Source organism: Pelodiscus sinensis, chromosome 2 (genome assembly GCF_052426305.1).
Source record: "Pelodiscus sinensis isolate ZL-2025 chromosome 2, ASM5242630v1, whole genome shotgun sequence".
Lineage (NCBI taxonomy): Eukaryota > Metazoa > Chordata > Testudines > Trionychidae > Pelodiscus > Pelodiscus sinensis.
In genome coordinates, this window is record NC_143053.1 from 221805509 (window position 1) to 221827564 (window position 22056).

The following is a 22056-nucleotide window of genomic DNA, read 5'->3' on the forward strand; positions in this document are numbered from 1 at the left end:
ATATGTGCTATATACCTCCGATTCACTGCATAACCTTTGATGAAGGACTCGTTTACATAAAGACAGAGCTCAAAGTTCATAAAGTTCTTGATGACACAAAATTTTTTTTTTTTTATATATGTATAAAGGAAGAAAGTCAGGTTGCGTTGCTATGAGGACTGGAATTGCTGGTGGATTATGGGATGTTGTGAAATGTGAGGAAAAGGCAAAATTTCTTTGCAAACAATGGGCTCAGGGTGTGACACCTCCACCCATTCCAACAACAACTCCTGCCCCCACGTGCCCAGAAGGTTGGGATTCAAACAGTCGTATTAGTTTCTGCTTCAAAGTAAGTTTAGCGAACGATTCTCAATTAATGTGGACTCTGTACATGTTTGAAACACGTAAGTGCAAAGAAGAACTGAAACAAGAATGACTTGCATGCAGATTAGACATATCAGCACTTTCTCTCCTCCCTGAAAAGTGCTCTGAGTGTTTTGTAGACAAGATTTACAAGCTATAAATAGAGGTCACTTCACTCATCATCACTGCAGTGCAGATACTGTGAAAAGAGCAACTATTTAGTAATATACAATAATAGGTGAGAGGGGCTCACAGTTGCTCTACTCTCACTTCCAGTGTTCAAACCTGACTGTTCGTCTCCCCTATCTCTAGCCCCTATTAGGTTTGAAACTATTTTTCTTCATTATTTGCATTATTATAAAGGTTGGTCTCACCAATGCTATCCTCTAACCATGACTCAAATGTCTGCATGTAAATCCTTGCCTATGCTTACCCAGAGATTGACGCTCTGGAGATCAATCCTCCAGGGTTCAATTTAACGGATCTAGTAAAGACTGACTAAATTGACCGATGACAGCACCACCATTGAACCCAGTACTCCATGGGGTCATGAGGAGTAAGGGAAGTCAATGGGAGAGTTTCTCCTGTCGACCTCCTCAGTGGAGACACTGCAGAAATTTTACTCCACTCTAGCTATGCTATTCTCATAGCAGGAGTTATGTGTCTTAAGTCGATTTTCTCCCTCAGTGTAAACTTGATCTAAAGTGAAACAGATCCTGATACAAGGTATTCAGTGACCTGTACAACACATATTAAATGTTATGCAGTCTGATTTTTAACATTAGATTGACATCATACCATAAGGAAATGGCTTATGTTTTTTTGATTCTGTGATACATACAGCATATCTCTGATTGTAAAATATAATCTCATTAGCCTTTTTCAAGAGACCGAAAGAGATCTTGGTTGGAATCTCAAGAATTTTGTAGAGCTATAGGAGGAGATTTGGCCACTATTAATGGCAAAGAAGAACAATATGTTATATGGCGTTCCATAGCGTGAGTATCTACCTACATTGTAGTTATTTTGTCACTTTATCTATTAAATAAGAGAAGAATGCCTTTTGATCCTTCCTGAAATAGCTGGTATCAATTAAATATTCATATGTTGGTACAATATTTGTCATTCAATTTAAATTATTTTAGAATTATAATATTGACAATCAGGAATTCTAAATTTTAATATTTTGGTATACTTTTATCTGCATATTATTTGGAAATGTATACATTTGCTACAGAAGTAATTTGGTACCAAACTGAGAACAAATTTTGCCAGGCCCATGGGAGTGGGGCTTTGGGAGGAAGGGGCAGGGCTGTGGGTAAGCCTCCTGCACCTTCAGTGCTGCCCAGTATGTGCTGCATGGGGTCCAGTAGCAATTTAAAGAGCCAGGGTCTTCTCCTCCTGCCGCTGCTGCTGAAAGCAATGGGCCCTTTTTAAATCACCTCTTCAATCATGAGGAAACTGTTCCCTTTGCCACTCCCTCCCTTTTCTCTGTCTCTCCCCCACCCCACACAATTGTCAGCAGCCCTGTTGGGTCTAACATACAAAAATTTGTGAAAGAGCAGGAAAATGGTCACTGAAAACTGGTCAGGGTTTTTATTTTTCCCTGTCTCTAATTAACCAGGAAGCTGAAACCATTTCCAGCAGCTTTGTTCCTGTGCAGTGAATGTGAATGCAATTAAGTGGTCTCTTTTAAGGAACTTATACTGTATAAAATAAGGAATATATTATCAATATTATCAAATGTAACTTTTTAAATCAGCATGCCTATCACAAATTTTGTATGAGTAGGTTAGAGGTTTGGATCTGATTCAAAGGCCATTGAAGTCAGAGTCTTATAAATCATGTCAGCAGACTTTAGAACACGTTGTGAATGTAGATAGGATATTTATTCAGTCTTCTTCTTACCTTACTTTCCCACGTGCAAAAATATGTACAACTTCCTGAGGTGATTTCAGAGACCATTTTAGCTTCCCATTGTTAAGACACTGTTTTACCACTGTTATCTTCATAAATGATGACTATATATAATCTATCCAGCAGTAAACAACTTTGAGGTTTTCAATAGTTCTACATGAAAAAAATCCTTCATTTTTTAACCAATTTTTTTTTTTTTTAAAAAAAAAATCCCATTTTCTTCTGCTGTATTTCTGCCCTTATTTGGCAGGACAGTTTGTATGCAAGTTGATTCCTTTGCAACTAATAAATGGTAATAAAATCGCAACAATATATTTAATGTATAAATACTGATATACAAACAGGATCTCTTCTGGTATATGAGAATAGAAGTATTACATATGTAAACTCTCATGCTTAAGGAGAAAAATATGGTTTTGGATGTCTCACCTTATCCCCATCTTCATTTAAAGAAAACCCAATGGAGTGTGGACAGCTGTGAGTTGGAAGGGTGAGCCCATGCCCTGGATGTGTGGATTTTATTGTAGTCTTGATCTCATTTGTTATGTACCTGACAAAGGTCCTAAACAGAAGGGCCAGCTACATCCATTCAGGACCATTGACCATCAGAGGGGTTCTCCAGTCTCAGTAAGGTTAAAATTCTTCATTGATTTGGCCCTTTTCCAGCATGGGGTGGGGAGAAAGTCAAAATAACAAAAAAAAAAAACAAAAAAAACCCCAAACCAGCAACATTTCCCCAACTAAGCAGTTATCAACATTAACAGTTTGACTAAGCAAGTCCCAGACAATGGGATCATTTTTTAAAAGGATTTAGGTGCCTATAAATGCAGGTAGACATCCAATAGGATTTTCAAAAGTGCCTAAGAATGTTAGATGCTTCTATTGAAAATCTAGCTCATGTAGGCAATTTTGAAAATCACAGTAAATGCATATGTGCATCATTACATATCTTAATACCTTTGTTAATCTGTCCAAATACCTACTGTCTAGCCCCAACCACCCACACTTTGTTCTTGACTATTATCCTCTTTGTACCTTTCGTACAATTTCTTGCTGCAGCTCAAATCCCAGGAATATCACACCTGAAGTTAAACCGGTGGAACTTTGTCATGAAGATAAATTATGGTTGAGTGTGAGGGTTTTCCACTGGGCCAGTGGCAATTCAGCATTTGGGACTTTTGCTATACAGAAATGTGACTCTGAATTTCCATGTCAGTTCAATGCCAACTACCAGTCTACAGATACTCCTAGCAGCTGTAACTCACTTTCCCTCTGGTCATAGTTGAGAGTCAGTTGACTTTTAGCTCATGCAGTCGAAGCACTTGGATTTAACTCTGGTCGCAAATTCAATGACAGGTTCAATCCCTTCTTCTGAAGGCCAGAGTCTACCACGTTTACACAGCTATAAATAAATTTTAAATTATCTGATGACAATGTTCAGATATGTTTCCAACAGATTTTAGAAATATTTGCACATAAAGTTTATGAAACTACTTGCTGTGATGTGCAATTCTGAAACTTATTTCATATAAAAATGTGTGTGTCTTGTTTATTTTTAATCTGTTTATATATCTTGTGATTTAGGAACAATGGATACTATCAGCAGAAATTCTGGCTAGGTTTATATTATTTGAATCCTGATGATGGATTTACTTGGAGTGATGGGTCTTCAGTGAGTTATTTAATTTTTCCACAATTTGTTTTCCTGACTCTAATCTTCATGCTTTTTTTTTGTTTGTAATTTTATTCTCAGTCATATTCCTGAACTCCTAGTAAACTGCAATGTGTGAGACTGATAACCAGTTTTTGTGTACAGCAGTCTTTTAAAAAAGTGATTAAAATATAAAAGTAGAATAAAAGTGACTAATATGAGCAAAAGGGTAGTCTATATAAACAGAAAGAGAAATTGCTCTCATTTGCTTGTTTTTGGCGATGAAGACTTGGTGAAGTTAGTATAGTTGTCTGTAGCACCTTAGCATCCTGGATAGCTGCCCATTTCTGCTTTTGTTTTGTAAAAATTAAAACAAATAAAACATAGGAGAAAAAAGCTTAGGTTTTTAAAATTTTCCCTTTTCCAGAACTTGATCTTCAGAGATCTGTAGCCAATTGGTCATACACTGGTGTACAAGTAGTAAGTCTATTGAAGCGAGGGTGTAAAATTGAAGTAAATGTACTGAATTTGGCTATGGTACTTTCCAGTGGAAGTGGTGTAAAAAAACCAACAGAACAGTTTACATTTGGAAAATGTGATTTTGTTGAAATCTCAATATTTTATGAGAATATGTCATTTCAATGCAATTTTAGATGGAAAAAATATGAAAAAGAATCTAAAGAAGAGCTCTGAGTAAACCCTTAAGCCAGTGTTTCTCAAACTGTGGGTCCCAATCCCCCGGGGGGTTCTGAGCAACTTAGAGGGTGGTCACAAACAACTTAGAGGGGGGTCGCGAGCAACTGAGAGGGTGGTTGCAGCAATGGAGAGGTGGGTCATGAGCAACTGAGAGGGAGAGCCACAGTATCACAAGTTTGAGAACCCCTGCCTTAAGCTTCTCTCTTGCTCTTCCCAACAGATATTGATCTAATAAAAGATATTGCCTCACTCACTTTGTCTTTCTAAAAATAATCATTTCAATTTTTTTATTTTGTTCCCATATGACAAAATGTTTTGTTTCATCTTTGTTTCAGTTCATTTTATTTTGACTTTTATATTAAATTAAATATTATTTTCACAATTTTATTTAAATTATTATAATATTTACACATTATAAAACAAAACTTTTTAACTTATCAAAGGAAAAATATTTTGATGTGTCTCAATCTTTTTTTTGGAGTTTTCATTCTGCAAGAAATTTAGAAATTTTAACTTGTGTTTGAATTCTGAATTGAGATGAAAATTTTGAAATGTCAGAATTTCCCACAGAATAGAAATTCCATTTTCTGATCAGCTTTATTTTCCAGATTGACCCTGGAAATCAAACTGGGGTCTCTCTACAGCATACAGTTACTATCTCCTTCTATGAAGAAAATAGTACAGGTTGAACCTCTCTAGTCCAGCATCCTTTGGACCTGACCGGTGCTGAACAAGAGAATTTGCCGAAACACAGGAAATCAATATTGTCTAGCAGCATTACCAACACTTCTACTACTTACTCGATTTTTAGAAGACGTTTAGGGGTAAATAACATAGAACATTGAGTCAGGAGTAGTGGCTATAAAAAATATATGGGACCACAGGAAACTTGGCCACCCCCATGATAGGTGGCCATCTGGGTAACTAAAATCATGCTAGGCCATGAATGTTGCTGGACGAGAGAGTGCCGGACTAGAGGGGTTCAACCTGTAATACAATTCTATTTCCACTATAGGTAATATATACAAACTGGGCCTATGGAGAACCAAATAATTATCAAGGAATGGAACTTTGTACAGAAGTCAGTGGAGATTCCAGCATGTTATGGAATGACAGGCATTGTGACTATGTATACGACTGGATTTGTGAAATAAAAAAAGGTACAATTACGTCTTTTAAATAAGAACAATAAACAAACATAAGAAAGTATTTTTATTATTTTAAATAAATAGCTACCCTTTAGAATGTTACATGAAAGAAGTAAAATGAGAACAGAGTGAGGGTATTAATACAGCTGTCTTCATTAAATTGAAAGACTTAGAATGTCTAACGGGTGTCCTGATAGTACATCAGTGGGTTTGCCTTGCTTTTTTTCATATCTTAAAGAAGGGAATGTGATTTTTGAATTACATTCATTTATTCTAAGAGACACTGATAACTTTAAAATTCAGTTTAAAATTCCATTCAAATTTTCCCTTTTCATTTTTTCTTTCTTTTCTCCAAGTTTTTTACATTTATATTTTCTGAGGTTTAATTTTAGTGTATTGAAAAGGATTTTTCCCCCTCTTCAGATTAATTCAATCCTTTTTGAGTTTTTAAAACATGAAAAACTGGTCTTTTCCTGCGTGTGTGTGTTAAAAGCCAGATTTTATAAATTGTGGTTATTTTGCACATATCTATTATGAGATCAAAGGTTTAGGCCAAACTGAAGAAAATCAAATTAAAATTGAGAATTTTGTACATAAGCAGTAGGGTTTTTCTGCATATGCAGTAGAATTTTTCTATTTCAGCTACTGAACCAATTTCCTTCAAACATGGTTTGATTTTTAGGTCTCTCAGAAATCTTCAAAACAAATGAAGTTTGAAGAAAAACAGGTCAGTAGCTTTAAAGTTATGGTAACAGGCAAACATATCCAGAATTAGGAGGACCTGAACAAATGTGCTCTGAATGTGTTGAACTTAAAATTTTGACTGGCTGGCACAAGGGCACTTTTATTAAGGAATTCTGGGGAGGGGAGGTGGGTTGCTTTTTTTTTTTTTTTTTTGGCATCCAGTCCAAAACTCCAAATCAAGAAAACGGCATATTCTAAAAGCAGCATACATAGCTAACTTCAAGTATTTCAATGACTGTTCCAGCAATTGCCTCATCACAGTCTCTTATTTAGGGAGACCATAAAGTGAAGGGCATATTTCTGATGAACGGGAGCAAATTTAGACTAGAAAGATCCACTTCTGTTGGGTAAAGAAATTTCTGGAAAATTCAATAGGAAATTTCACCAAAAGGTTAATACTTTTGAGAGTCTATTTTTTCAACAAGGAAAATTACTAAAAGACAGATGACATAGAGAGACATCACATGTAATGGAAAGTCATTTTATGCAGTCTCAGCTCCTGGGAAATCCATGCTATGACAAACAAAGCTCAAAGAGGATTTGTGGCCTGTCATTTATGCTACTGAAATATAATCAAGAAATGGTAAAATCTGCGACAATATATTGTGATAGGCTTTTTTTCTAGCAGGTATTGTGCATGAACATAAATTGAGAAAAAAAAATTAAATTATTTTCATTTTAAAGGATTTGAAATGGTAAAGCTTATTTTTGCAATATTTTTCTAATGAAAGTTTTATCTGAAGCCTTATCTAAATGGTTAACACATTTCATTTTCTGTAAACTCAGTTCAATAAATACAAAAATCATTGTTTAATGCATTTCTATTAAAAATAAAAGATTTTATGAAAAATATTAGAAAAAGTTACCAATTTTCTTTTACAAAAATTATTTGAGAGAAAAGGCCATTTTTCAAAGAAAAAAACTTTATCTGAAAAAACCAAGTAATACCTGTTGACAGATTGTATCTAGCTTTCCTCTTGTCTGTCACTACAAATACTAATTTTTATATAAAATCAATATAAAAAGCAGGTTCAGAAGGCCTAGAAGTCTTTCTAGAGCAGGATAACTATCTGCTATGCCCCAGGCATTTCAAAACAGTTATAATTTAATGCTGACACATTTAAAAGGTAACTTACATTATATTATAAAGAGTATACCTAGTCTTTAGTAAGGCATTTGATGGGTCTCGCATGATATTCTTATCAATAAACTAGGCAAATACAACTTAGATGGGGCTACTATAAGGTGGGTACATAACTGGCTGGATAACCGTACTCAGAGAGGAGTTATTAATGGTTCACAATCCTGCTGGAAAGGTATAACTAGTGGGGTTCCGCAGAGGTCTGTTTTGGGACCAGCTCTGTTCAATATCTTCATCAACGATTTAGATATTGGTATAGAAAGTATGCTTATTAAGTTTGCAGATGATACCAAGCTGGGAGGGGTTGCGACTGCTCTGCAGGATAGGGTCCTAATTCAAAATGGCCTGGACAAATTGGAGAAATGGTCATAGGTAAACAGGATGAAGTTTAATAAAGACAAATGCAAAGTGCTCCACTTAGGAAGGAACAATCAGTTTCACACATACAGAATGGGAAGTGATTGTCTAGGAAGGAGTACGGCAGAAAGAGATCTAGGGGTTATAATGGACCACAAGCTGAATGAGAGTCAGCAGTGTGATGCTGTTGCAAAAAAGCAAACATGATTCTGGGATGCATTAACAGGTGTGTTGTGAGCAAGACACGAGAAGTCATTCTTCCGCTCTATTCTGCGCTGGTTAGGCTTCAGCTGGAGTATTGTGTCCAGTTCTGGGCACCGCATTTCAAGAAAGATGTGGAGAAATTGGAGAGGGTCCAGAGAAGAGCAACAAGAATGATTAAAGGTCTAGAGAACATGACTTATGAAGGAAGGCTGAAGGAATTGGGTTTGATTAGTTTAGAAAAGAGAAGATTGAGGGGGGACATGATAGCCGTTTTCAGATATCTAAAAGGGTGTCATAAGGAGGAGGGAGAAAACTTGTTCATCTTGGCCTCTGAGGATAGAACAAGAAGCAATGGGCTTAAACTGCAGCAAGGGAGGTTTAGGTTGGACATTAGGAAAAAGTTTCTAAATGTCAGGGTAGTCAAACACTGGAATAAATTGTCCAGAGAGGTTGTGGAATGTCCATCTCCGGAGATATTTAAGAGTAGGTTAGATAAATAAGAACATAAGAATGGCTGTACTGGGTCAGAGCAAAGGTCCATTTAGCCCAGTAGCCTGTCTGCTGACAGTGGCCAGCACCAGGTGCCCCAGAGAGGGTGGACCAAAGACAATGATCAAGCGATTTGTCTCCTGCCATCCTTCTCCAGCCTCTGACAAACAGAGGCCAGGGACACCATTTCTATCCCCTGGCTAATAGCCTTTTATGGACCTAACCTCCATGAAATTATCTAGCTTCTCTTTAAACTCTGTTATAGTCCTAGCCTTCACAGCCTCCTCTGGCAAGGAGTTCCACAGGTTGGCTACATGCTGTGTGAAAAAAGAACTTTCTTTTATTAATTTTAACCTGCTACCCATTAATTTCATTTGGTGTCCTCTAGTTCTTCTATTATGGGAATTAATAAATAACTTTTCTTTATTCGCCCTCTCCACACTACTCATGATTTTATATACCTCTATCATATCCCCCTTTAGTCTCCTCTTTTCTAAACTGAATGTCTATCAGGGATGGTCTAGACAGTACTTGGTCCTGCCATGAGGGCAGGGGAGTAGACTCGATGACTTCTCGAGGCCCCTTCCAGTCCTAGTAGTCTGTGATTCCGTGATAACTGAGATTAGTGCTTTGGGGCAGGAATGTTTTCTTTAAATTTTACTGTATACATTTTGAGTACTATGTAAGACTTTTATTTTACTTAATTTTGTTAATTATGTTTCAGAAATGCCTTGTATCTTTTGCGCTAAATCCCTCACTACTGTAAACTAAATGTGTCAGTGGAAGAACACGGGCTATGAGATGAGTTACACGTTGTTTTATTTTACAGGAGCAACAGTAAAACCTGAACCAACGGAGTCTCCCATTCCCAGTGAGCTTTTTTAGTAATCTCTCTCTCTCTCTCTCTCTCTCTCTCTCTCTCTAAAAATCTTTTTCCTGCGGGACACCAGAGTAATGTCATCAGCATCATCCCCCTCAGCTCATGCATAGCTCCAAACAGGGTGCCTCACTATCTGCTCCAAGCAGCTCCTCTGGTCCTTACATCACTCCCCCATGAAGGGTCATCTTAGGGCCCCACTAGCTCCTGCCCCCACCCCGTACTCCTGGCCACCTTCCCTCCTGTCTGACCTTTTCCCCCATGGTCCTATTGGCTACAGCCCCTCCTCACATAGCGCCACTCTTCCATTGCTGCAAGCTGGTGGTTTGTAGAGTTCTGTTCCCTTTCAATAGAGCTACTGACCATGCTCAGTGCAACTAAGGATGCTCAGTAACTGTACTTCTCCCAAAGGAGCACAGTTCTATTGGGAGCAGCTCTGTACAAACCACCGGCCCAAGCCGACACCCCACACCCCAAGCCTCTTCCTTCACTCCCTCCACCGAGACCCTGCACCCCCAGCCCACTCCTACTCTCTCTCCTCCGGCCAGACACCCTGCTCTCACAGAGAGTGGGGTTGGGGAGTGTAGCTCTCCTGCTCTCTGGCCATGAAAGCTGCCAGAGAGAGGGGGTTGGTTGGTGAGCATAGCAAGCAGGGTTTGCAGCCCTCCTAATGTATTTTAAAAAATTGGAATGAGTGTAACTTGTATGTTAGATACAATACATATGTCCTCATGATTTGTCTTACAGAGTATAAAGTCACAGATGATGGATGGATTATACAAGGAGACAGGCAATACTATTTCAGCACAGAAAGTGTTCCCATGGAGCAAGGCCGAGAGTTTTGCAAGAAGAATTTTGGAGAACTTCTTGTCATAGATGATGACAGCGAAAGAAAGATGCTATGGAGATATGTGAGAAAACCATGACTTGCTTCAGCAATAAGCACAGTGAACACAGGCACAGAATATTTCACCTTAGAGCTTGATTCACTATTTTATTCCAGTTTGATGCCCGTAAAATCAGCGACGTTTCTGATTGGCATAAAACAGCAATAAGGGGAGGGATAGCTCAGTGGTTTGAGCATTGGCCTGCTGAACCCAGGGTTGTGAGCTCAGTCCTTGAGGGGGCCATTTAGGGAGCTGGGGCAAATGTGTCAGGGATGGTACTTGGTCCTGCTGGGAGGGCAGGGGACTGGGCTTGATGACTGCTCAAGGTCCCTTCTGGTTCTATGAGATAGGTATATCTCCACATATTATTAATGTAGTAGTGAATTAGGCTTTTGGTTGGCAAACTAGTTAAGATAGGGACTGTCACGGAACTTTAAATTAAATCAACTTATGCCTATAAATCAGCTTTTTAACAAAAACCAAATTACTCTGAAGAATAATAATTACCAGAATTAGCCACTGTTTTATTTGTCCATCTAAAAAGAATGGAATAAAATGTAAGCCATCAATGATTAAAAATGGACAGGATCTGGCTTGAAATTCCTGAGTTGCTAGGTCGCTTGAGGGGAAGACCTTAAATGCAATACTCCAGATAAAATCAGAGGTTTTATAGGTGTATATGTGGGGTTGAGAAGAAGGGTTGTTTGTCCCATATTTCTCAGCATTGTATGGAATGGCTGGCAAAATCTTGGGAGGGAAGTGAGAATTTGCAGCATTGACTGAGCCACAAAGAAAAGCTTGTTTACCCTGAGTGGATAGGAATTTGGGGGCAAATTCTCCTGTAGCCTATGATCTAGTCTCTGTTTTATAAAATCAGAAATATGCTTACAAGGTAGATGTTCATTAAAAACAAATTTCCTCAACTGGCATAATAGCAATAATGAATAGAGGGTGAAGGATCTACCTTGGATTTAATCAAAATTATAGGAAAGAGAATGTCCATCACTAGAAATTTCTCTAGGTATTAAATTAAAAAAATTAGAAGGGAAACAATGTGTTGGGCCTTCTTGGCCAACATATTGTGGGTTGAACTGGGTACTTGTGGAGCAAACACATGAGCTGTACCAATTTAAGCTTGAGTCAAAAGTATTGTTGCAGGATGGAAAAACTTTTGTCCTTTGTGGAACAATCCATAGGGGGGCCTGTAATGTACTGTCCAGGCAGTTACACTCCATAAAATATTTTTTATATATTAAAAAGAAGCATTTGACTTTTTTTGGTTTTGTTTTAGATCTTGAAAAATGGCAAGGAAGACGCATATTTCATTGGTTTACAATTGAGCATTGATAAAAAGGTTAGGTAAGTAAACAAGCAAAATCAAGGCTAGTAACATGTACTCTAGCGAAATAAGTCTTGTACCAGACAAAGCTGTGATTACATAAAACTCTAGGGTGAAACTATAGCCCTGTCAAAGCAATTGAAATCATTTTATTATTGACTTGAGTGAGACCATGATGTCACTCTTAGGCTACATCTACACTGGCAGCTTCTTGTGCAAGAACAGCCATTCTTCCGCAAAAACTTGCCGGCTGTCTACGCTGCACGAGCATTCTTCCAGAAGTAAATTTACAGTACAGCGTTGTAAAACAAGGCTTCTTCCGGAAGAGTTATTCCTCTCCCCACGAGCAATAAGCCCTTTTGCGCAAGAGCTCTTCCAGAAGAGGGCAGTATAGACAGGCAACATGAATTTCTTGTGCAAGAAGCCCCTATGGTTAAAATGGCTATCAGAGCTTTCTTGCCCAAGAGAGCGTCCACACTGCTATGGATGCTCTTGCGCAAAAGCACGTCTCTTGTGCAAAAGCACATGGCAGTGTAGACGCTCTCTTCTGGAAGAGTTTTTGTACAAGAACTCTTCCACAAACGAGTTCTTGTGCAAGAAGCTGCCAGTGTAGATGTAGCCTTACTGTTACTGAAGCTTGTAAAAATGTATTCTGGACTAAATATTGGTATAAAGATCTCATCCGCTCACAAGCATATTTCATTAAAATGTTTAGAAAAATTCCATATTTATCATTTACTACAGCATTTCTATATGACTCATCACTATAATAGCTATATTATTTTTTCTAGAGAGGGGACAAATTTGAGATGAATTTTGCTCTCTGGCTGTTACAAAGAAAGCCACCTGAGGAATTTTAAAATAATGTTTACCTATTGATACTGGAATGAATTTTGGAATTTGGCCTTATGGAAGTCCAACTTCCATTGAAGTCAATAGAGCTAAACTCTTGCAAATCTATTAATTCTTTAGGAATATTAAAACATTAAGCTTTCTTATGTTCAGCAGCTCTGATGGATTTTGAACATTATAGTTTGTCACTTATTTCAAGATTAGGAGTACATCACAGAAGACCATCTTCTCCCCCCTTAAGAAGTTTCTCAAAGAAGTACAAGAACAAACCAGTTACAGGTCACTAACAATCCTCCCAATTATTTTTATAAAGATGGCCTCAGTCAAATTTTTGATGTATACTGTTAAGAGGGACCATTTGTTCTATGCAAGTCACACACAGAATGTCAAAACACAACAATCCATAAACTGATTCTCAAATACTGGTTTTGCTAACTGCTCACTGTAGTCCCCAGGAGAGAGTGTATTCTAACAATCGTTGTGTTACCAAGCATTACAACATTTGGTTCTCCATCCTCAAATGTTTGAGTCAGAGTGAGAACTTCCTTCATATTGCCACTGGTAAAGCTCCAACATCACAAAATAGCCTTATAACTGGCTTGCCAGACTGTGGGCAGCTTTGTTCCAACATGGATGAAAAGTCAGGTGGCACACTGCCAATATAATGGTGCCTATGCTATTCCCTGCCCTACAGCAAGAAAGAGAAGACTGGATTGGGGAAAATGAGTGTCTGGATTTAGCTATGCAATGCTAATCCCTCGCTTCCATTGTGGCCCTGTAATACCTTCAGAATTGTCCTGGGTCCCAGTATTGGGAAATTTTAAAGTAGGGATTTTAAAATGTGGTTAATTGACTACTTGATTAGTCAATAGGCACTTCTGCATTCCTCCTTTGAAATGTACAAGAGCCCCCATTGGGGCTCTTGTACATTTCAAAGGAGGAATGCGGAACTATGCGTACAGCCCAGGGCCAGTGGGAAGTTCCGCTGATTCTGGGCTGCAGGCGGGTGCCTGCTTTGAAATGTACAGTGGGGGCTCTTGTGCATTTCAAAGCCATGGAGCCCGAGGTCAGCAGGGGACTCAGATGACTCCCCAGCTGACCTCGGTTCCATGTGGCATTTCAGCGGAACCTGGATCAGCTGGGGACTCCTCTGGGCTCCACAGCTGCCCCTTTGAAATGTGTGGAGGTGGTGTTTCAAAGGGGCAGCTGCCGCACAGCTGATCCCTGGGGTTAGCTGGGGAGCTGGGCTCCATGGCCCTTCAGCATTTTAAAGGGGCAGCACTGCTGCACAGCTGAGCCGCGGATCAGCTGTGTGGCAGTGGAGGCTGCCCCTTTGAAATTCTGCCTTGGGGTTTCAAAGCAGCAGCTCCACACAGCTGATCCCTGGCTCAGCTGTGTGGCACTGCTGCTTTGAAGTACCCCCCCCCCCTTTGCTGCCTCAAGGGGGAAGGAATTGACTATTCGACTATCCAATGGACTATCCAATAAGTAAATGCTTATCAGATAGTCCAGCAGTGTACAACCTGTGGGTCGTGTCCCTCTTGGGAGTCGTGGCTGTCTTCCTGGGGATTGCAGCGCTGTGATACAGCCAGCCGGTATTTTCTGCTTTTCCCGGCTCGATGCCTGATGTACATGCAGCGGGGGGAGTGGCCTGGCAATTAAAGTGGCTGTGACTGCATTTTGGCGGCCCAGCATTTTTTTGGGAGGGGGAGGGGGTCCGGTATTTTTGGTGACACCATCTGGCAACCCTACCGGCTGGGGTCGCGAATGAAAAAAGGTTGCACACCACTGGGATAGTCGACAGGTTGACTAGTCTTTAACATCCCTAGTTTAAAGGTGCATTAATACTACACAAAACAGGTGCAAACTCAGCTGTAACCCAAAGTTTTGATCTTTGTTTTAAACAAGAACACCCCTCCACTGCAGCCCTCAACCATGAATGGTAATGGCTGTCATTATGCTGGGCGCTCAGGGATTTAAAATGTGCCTCCAGCCTCTGATGGCTACAGCACTTCATCAGCTAGAGCCAGAAATGATTGGGAGCTCAGGTTCCACGTGATCATCTTGGAAAGAGCTATACAGCTGGTGGTGGAGCTCTCAGTGAGGAAATCAGCAGACCCTCTGAAACATAAATCTGCCTCTTCAACACCTCAGAGGCATCTGCAAGAGAGGGTTTTCTGGTCAGATGAGCCACCCCATTTGGCCCCCAGAATCAACAGGGGAGATGCTTCAGGAACCTCCAGCACTGCAGTGCCGAGAGCAACAGCAAGCACTACTGCCCCAGCACTTAACCGCAACACAGCACCTGTGTGCTCCTCCTCAGCACCAGAGAGAGCACCGACAAGCACCGGTACCAGAGCAAGTGCTCCAACACACGGCACTGGTGAAAGAAGCTGAGCCAGCTTTAAATGGCTCCACAAATCCCTGGCACCACCTCCCACCGTACCAGCTTCTCCAGTGCCTCCCCTTGAGGAAGCTAATGACAACAGGGAGCCAGCCCAAGTTGACTGCAATGAGGCAGTCAAAAGTAAGAGGGGACATGCTCGAAAATGGGAGTGCAGGCAGACAGCCCCCCACAATTCTATCAAGGGAGCAGCTACCAGTGCCCTATCCACAGTGTCCATCCCAAAATTACAGGAGGTCATCGTACTTGCAGGGGCACTCTGAAGTGACCGAATACGACTGGAGGAGCATGTTCTCCTGGTAACTTTCATTGCTCACCATGTCCCAACGATTCTATCATTACAAGGAGCACCCGTAGCACCCTCAGTGGCTCCCTGACTGGCACTATCCACCTCCACACAACCCACCACACTGGGCACCATGGGGCTACTGGGGACCACCTAGATGTCGGTTGGCCCAGTGCCTTTGCCAAGAAAACTTCTACATCTTCTTCATCTCACATTCTCCTCACCACACCAGAGTCAGAGGAGGAGGGCCAGCTCTCAGACAACCAAGATGACGCTCAAATACCACTAGACAATTCATCTACCTCCCCTCAGGAGACTATAGTACTGGGGGACGCGTATACCTCCGATGACTTGAAACAGTTTCAAGATTTTTATAGGAGGGTAGCTGTGACACAGGAAATGTAACTCGAAGAGGTGAAGGAGAAACAATACCACCTCCTAAAGAACATTCATCCTTCATCTCAAGGCAGAATCACATTGCCCATAGATGCAGTGGAAGCTCGTCAATACAGGCGAACTAGGAGGTCATCTAGGGTGCCAAGATAAATGGCCGTTGAAGGCTTTGGAGGTGGGGGCACCAATCGTGCGCTGATTGCGCGTTTTTGCCTAGGGCACCAGTTGCCGGCAGCTCATCTAGAGCCGCTCCTGCATAGATGAGGTGATCATGGAGGTATCCGATGACATCTGGCAGACACCTGCTTCAGCCCAACCATTATGTAAAAAGGCAAACAAGAAGTATTTTGTCCCCCGCCCCCAAAGAATTAGACTTTCCTTTTTCCCCACTGTCAACCAAACTCACTGGTGGTAGACACGGCAAACCACCAGTCAAAAGTCCTTCATTTTAAACCAAACTCCGGGGACAAAGAACACAAGAGGTTAGACCAATTTGGCAGAAAAGTGTACTCAGCCATCTTGCTAACTACTCTGCCATTCTAGCCAACTATGATTTTGACAATTACTCAAAGTTAGACAAGTTGATGGAACACCTGCCAGAATCCAGGAGACCCATCCTCAGAGTGGTCATCTGTGAAGGGCACACAATCAGCCACATTGTGCTACTCTTGGCAACTGACATAGCCAACATGGCAACAAGAGCAACTGCAACAGCCATGGTCATGAGGAGGGCTTTATGGTTATATGCCGCAGAGGTCCCCAAAGGGACTCCAAGCTAAGGTGGAGGACCTCTCTGACAAACACAAGCTATTTGCAGCCAACACCGATGAGATTTTGCACAGCAGCAAGAACTCACATAATACTCTGCACATGCTAAGCAGTACACCCCTTTATACAGGTGAAAGTGATACACCCCATATAATAGGAACAGGGACACATAATCATTCTCAAAACAAGCCATACAAACACAATCATTACAGGCAACGTGACCAGAGGGAGGCACCCACAACAACCATGTTCCTCTGGTGTACAGGCTTCTAAACAGCAGATTTGAAACATTGATCAAGGGCCTGCCCGACCTCCCCATTTATCCAGTGCAAAATCAGAGTTATGTATTCGACCACAGGCTACTTCCTTTCCTTCATCATTGGGACACAATAACATCTGGGTTATGGAAATCATCCGTACGGGGTTCATAATCCCATTCGACTCCCTTCCATCTACCCTCCCCTCTTTCTAGTCCCTCTTCTGGGACCCCTCCAACCACATACCTCTTGAGCAAGGGATCGATCGGCTCCTCCATCTGGGAGCTGTAGAGGAAGTTCCCGAGCTGTACTGGGGAAGAGGGTTTTGCTCAGTTTACTTCCTAACCCAGAAGTGTACAGGAGGCTGGATATCAATTCTAGACCTCTGCACACTAACCAAGTTCCTGCAGAAACAACACTTCAAGATGGTCACACTAGCTTCAATCATTCTAGCACTGGACAAAGGGGACTAGTTTACAGCCCTCGACCTACAAGACGCTTACTTCCACATCTTGATACATCCTGCACACAGATGCTACCTGAGATTCACCATGGGGGATGATAATTTCCAGTACTAGGTCCTCCCCTGTGGCCTATCCTCCACTCCATTGGGTTTTTTTTAAGGTCCTAGCAGTCATCACAGCCTATCTTCAACATCAAGGGGTTGTAATCTTCCCATATCTAGACAATTGCCTAATAAAGGGTTGCATGAGAATGGAGGCAACAGAAATGGTGTCAAAGACCAAGAGACTCTTCAGCTACTTAGGGCTCATAATAAATGAGCAGAAGTCGACTCTCAATCCCGTACAGGACTTAGAGTTTATAGGGGCACGGCTCAACTCCCTATCGGACAGAGCATATCTATTGCAACAAAAGTTTGATAAGCTGCATGATCTTGCCACCCTACTGGCAAACCCCTCGGAGTGTCCATAACTGCCTCCAACTGATGGGCCATATGGCTGCCATCACTTACGTGGTCCAGTATGCACATCTACATTTCTGTGCCTTCCAGCATTGGCTGGCGATGATCTATACACCATCACGGCACCCATTAGACAAGCTGGTCCTGGTGCCCAAGCAAATACTGGACTTCCTCAAATGGTGGTCATTCCCCTGCAATTTGCTCTCTGGGGTCCCCTTTCTTCAACCAGAACCATCATTACAGATCAAAACGGATGCTCCTTTGATAGGGGGGCACCCACTTATACCGGCAAATGCTTACCCCCCGAGACCATGTTGCACATCAATCTATTAGAACTCAGAGCTGTCTGGAATGCATGCAGACACTTTGTCTCAGGCATCACCAATTGCACCATTCGTATATTGACAGACAATACTACCACCATGTTCTACTACATAGACAGGGTGGAGCTCACTCTCGATCCCTCTGTGCAGAGGCTGTATGGCTCTGGAATGGGGTCTTTTAAGAGCAGCTTATTTACCACAGGTCAACAACGTCCTGGCAGATGCTCTCAGCTGCAATGTCACTATAGATTACAAGTGGGAACTCTACCCCGTGGTAGCACAGTCCATTTCTTTGAAAGGTGGGGCTTCCCAATGATGCAGCTTTTCGCAAACAAGAGCAATACAAAATGCCCTCATTTCTGTTCCTGAGTGGGACTTGGCAGGAGATCCAAGGGTGATGCATTCCAAATCCCATGGAATGAACCTATTCACTATGCCTTCATTCCAGTACCATTGATCCCCAGAGTCCTGCACAAGTTCTGCTCAGATGGAGCTCATGTCATCCTAGTGGCCCCATCCTGGTCCGGACAGACCTGGTTCCTGCATGTCCATTGAACCACTCTTCCACAAAGGTGCAAGCTCCTCTCCAAGAATGCGGGCAAGCTACTTCACCCCCACCCACAGACCCTTCACCTCCGGGCTTGGCTCCTGTCTGGTTGCATGGAGCTGCCTCATAGCAGGAGGCAGTCTATTAGAAAAATGTACCTACAGAAATGGAAGTGCTTCTCATCCTGGTGTCATTGGATGTATGCCGACCTTGTCAAAGCCCCATTTCATATGATACTCTATTACCTACATGCCTGGAAGAGTGGAGGTTTATCTATGTCTTCCACTGAAGTACACCTCGTGTCCATTACAGCCTTCCATGAACGCATTGAGGGGTCATTAGTGTTTGCGCATCCGGTGATTAGAAGTTTTCTTAGGGGACTCCAGAATCTTTACCCCCTTGCAGGGCTCCACCACCGTCATTGGACCTAAACCTGGTACTTGAGAGCTCCCCTTGAATCTATGACCACATGCCCTCTCCTGTTCCTCACAATGAAGGTGCTTTTTCTAGTGGCCGTCACCTCTGTGAGAAGGGTCAGCGAGATAGGAGCCCTAATGGCAGGCCCACCATACACAGTCTTTGCCCAAGACAAAGTGACTTTGAAACTGCATCTGTCTTTCTACCTAAAGTCAGTACCTGCTTCCACATTAATGAACACATAGTCCTATCTATGCTTTTTTCCAAAGCCTCATGCATCTCCTACACACGCCATGCTTCACACCCTGGATGTCAGAAGGGCTTTGGCTTTTAATACTGACGGAACTCAGACATTTCGCAAGTCCCCACATCTGTTCATCTCTATTGCAAACTATTCCAGAGGCAACCCAATTTCTACACAAAGCATTTCCAAACGGATGGCAGGTTGCATGCTCCAGTGCCATTCCCTTTGCAATAAACCACTGATGTTGGCACTGAGAGCACACTTCACCCATTCTATAGCAACATCCATGGCATTCCTCCACAATGTGCCCCTTAAAGACATTTATCAGGCAGCCTCCTGGTCATCTGACCACACGTTTTCTAAGCATTACACCATCAGGCCTCAGCTGGTGGCAGACACAGCAATGACAGTTTTACCTGCTACTATGAAGCATTGCTTCATAGTCACCTTACATGGAGCACTCACGGGAACATCACCTGAAGAAGAAAAGGAAGTTACTCACCCTGTTAAAAGTATTTCTGCAAAATCATTCCAGTCTAGACACAGGCTAAGGGTAGATAGACTTCTCCAACATTTTGCAGAATGAATTTTGTAGCAGGAAAGCCAATACATTTTTGCATAAGTATGTTCTGTTTTATCTGATTTTTAAGCTGGATGGATGGAACTCCTGTGAATTTCTTAGCATGGGCAGCACATGAACCCAACTTTGCAAACAATGATGAAAACTGTGTAGTCATGTATAAAAACTTAGGTGAGTAATATGACATTTCTGGATTTAATTTGTAGTAGGGCCGGGGCTTAAGGAAGAGGGCCCTGGCTGGGATAAGGGTTGGAGCTATGCATGGCACCCCTGGGCCATTGCTCCCAGTGCCTGACCCAGGAAGATGGGAGGGGGAATGTACAGGCCTCTGCTGCACGTGCCACACAGGACAGGTGGGAGGGACCATGCAGGACTTCCCTGGAGGGATTTCCTGGGACCAAGAGACAGAGAGGTGAGGGTCATCACAGGCCTTCCCCACTGGTGCTCCTCGTGCCCAACCTGGGAGGCAAGAGGGGCTGCATAGGCCTCCTCTAGCACTCCCTGGTTTGAAGTGGGGGGGAAGCAGAAGAGCAGGACCATGCAGGTTGGCCTGCAGCAGCCACTCTGGGCATCCCAATGGTGCAGGCAGGGTAGGAGAAGGAGAGCGCTGGTGAGTCCTGTGGAGGATGGCTGGAGCTGGATTTGGCAGGTCCTGGTGGTGTTCCCAGGGGCTGGGGGTGCACGGTGGTGAGTCTGGATTTGGAGGTGGGGATTAGGTAGGAATGCCACTTACCAATGGCAGGCAGGATGGCAGAGGCCCATCCCCAGCTGGCCATTACATCAGTGGTCACTCAGCAGGATAGCTCTCCCCTGTGCTTTTTGCTCCCAATGGTAAGTATGAGGATTGTATTCCTCCTTTCTCTCCCCCTCTCTTTCTATGTTATGGAAAACTATCAAATTCCAGCCACACCTTGTTTTCCTGGCACAACCAAACCCTGACCTTGCTTTAAGATATGGTAAGAGGAAGCTGCACACCAAATTCTGTGGTCCTAGCTCTTACCATTTCGGAGGAGTTCTTGAACAAACAGCCTCTCATACAGAAACTTCTAATATATATATATATAAAAAAAAAATAGGTAGATCCAGTTCAGCTTCCCAGATCTGAAGAAAAGCTCTGTGCAGCTCAAAAGTGTCTCTGTCTCATTAATAGAAGTTGGTCCAAGAAAGGCAGGGGAGCCAACAACCTCTCTGGGCCCCATGGCAAGGTGGGGTGGGCGCTGGCTCCACACTACTAGAAGGGTGGGGCTGGGGGCAGCCAGCCCTCAGCACCTCCCAGATCATGGCATATGCCCCACAAGCCCTTAGAGCCATCTGGAGTGTGCCATGCAGTGCCCCAGTGGTGATTTAAAGGGCCTGGGGCTCTAGGTGCTACTGCTATCACAGTAGCAGCAGTGGCAGTGACCAGAAGCCCCGGTCTCTTTTGAGTCACTGGGCCCCGAGGCAGTTGTCCCTTTTGCCCTCCAGCAGCAGGCCTGAATAAAAGATATTACCTCACCCACCTTGTGTCTCATGAGATGAGATTCATGACGACTGAGAGTCTCACCCAGTTATGTATTTATCTCACATTCAGGGTTATGGAATGATATAAACTGTGGTTATCCAAATCCTTATATATGTGAAAGGCACAACAGTTCCATTAATGCAACTGTTTCTCCTACAACACCTTCAGCCTCAGGAGGATGTCTGGAAACTTGGCTTTTGTTTCAAAATAAGGTACAGTCACATATCCACAATGTGCTGCATTTTAGACAGAGCAATAATGTATTTTTATATTTTATGATACAATATTGGAGAAAGAGGGCAAGAGTTTCTCAAAGTGAGGCCCGAGGTCTGCATACAGCATTTCTCATGCAAAGGGGTTTGTTGCATGCTGACAGGTTCATTTGTGATGCATGCAAGCAATTTTCTCTGGAAAAAAATCAGGCATTGTTTACATTTTTGTAGTTATTGGTTGGTGCAGCTATTTGGGGTAATTATAAAACCACATTTAAATCCTTTAGGAAATAAATTGTGGAATATAAGCAATGTAAGTTGCTATAAGTCTTACAGATCTTTCACACAGGAATAATCCAGGTATATATTTAATTGAATTTATACTTTTTTTCTGATTAATGCTTATTTTGGAGATTTATTATTAACTGAAAATGCCAGCATCAATCCTGAGTAGGGTATAAGAATAAGCCCTCTCAGAGTGTATTAGGGAAACTCTGTTGAACAACACATTGGCTACGTCTACACTGGCCCCTTCTTCGGAAGGGGCATGCTAATTTT

At 42.2% G+C, this 22056-nt stretch overlaps 1 protein-coding gene across 2 annotated transcripts in view; it reads left to right on the plus strand.

Moving 5' to 3' along the window:
* The window catches only part of LOC102444982 (macrophage mannose receptor 1-like), a 112391-nt gene that overhangs the window by 54152 nt on the left and 36183 nt on the right, over positions 1-22056 (plus strand). For both annotated transcript variants that reach the window (XM_006119498.5, XM_006119499.5), the window contains 9 exons: positions 129-328; positions 1219-1340; positions 3844-3931; positions 5622-5766; positions 9519-9560; positions 10314-10477; positions 11745-11812; positions 19856-19956; positions 21356-21498. In XM_006119498.5, coding sequence (XP_006119560.3) covers positions 129-328; positions 1219-1340; positions 3844-3931; positions 5622-5766; positions 9519-9560; positions 10314-10477; positions 11745-11812; positions 19856-19956; positions 21356-21498 — 1073 coding nt within the window. The remainder of the gene's footprint in view (positions 1-128; positions 329-1218; positions 1341-3843; positions 3932-5621; positions 5767-9518; positions 9561-10313; positions 10478-11744; positions 11813-19855; positions 19957-21355; positions 21499-22056) is intronic.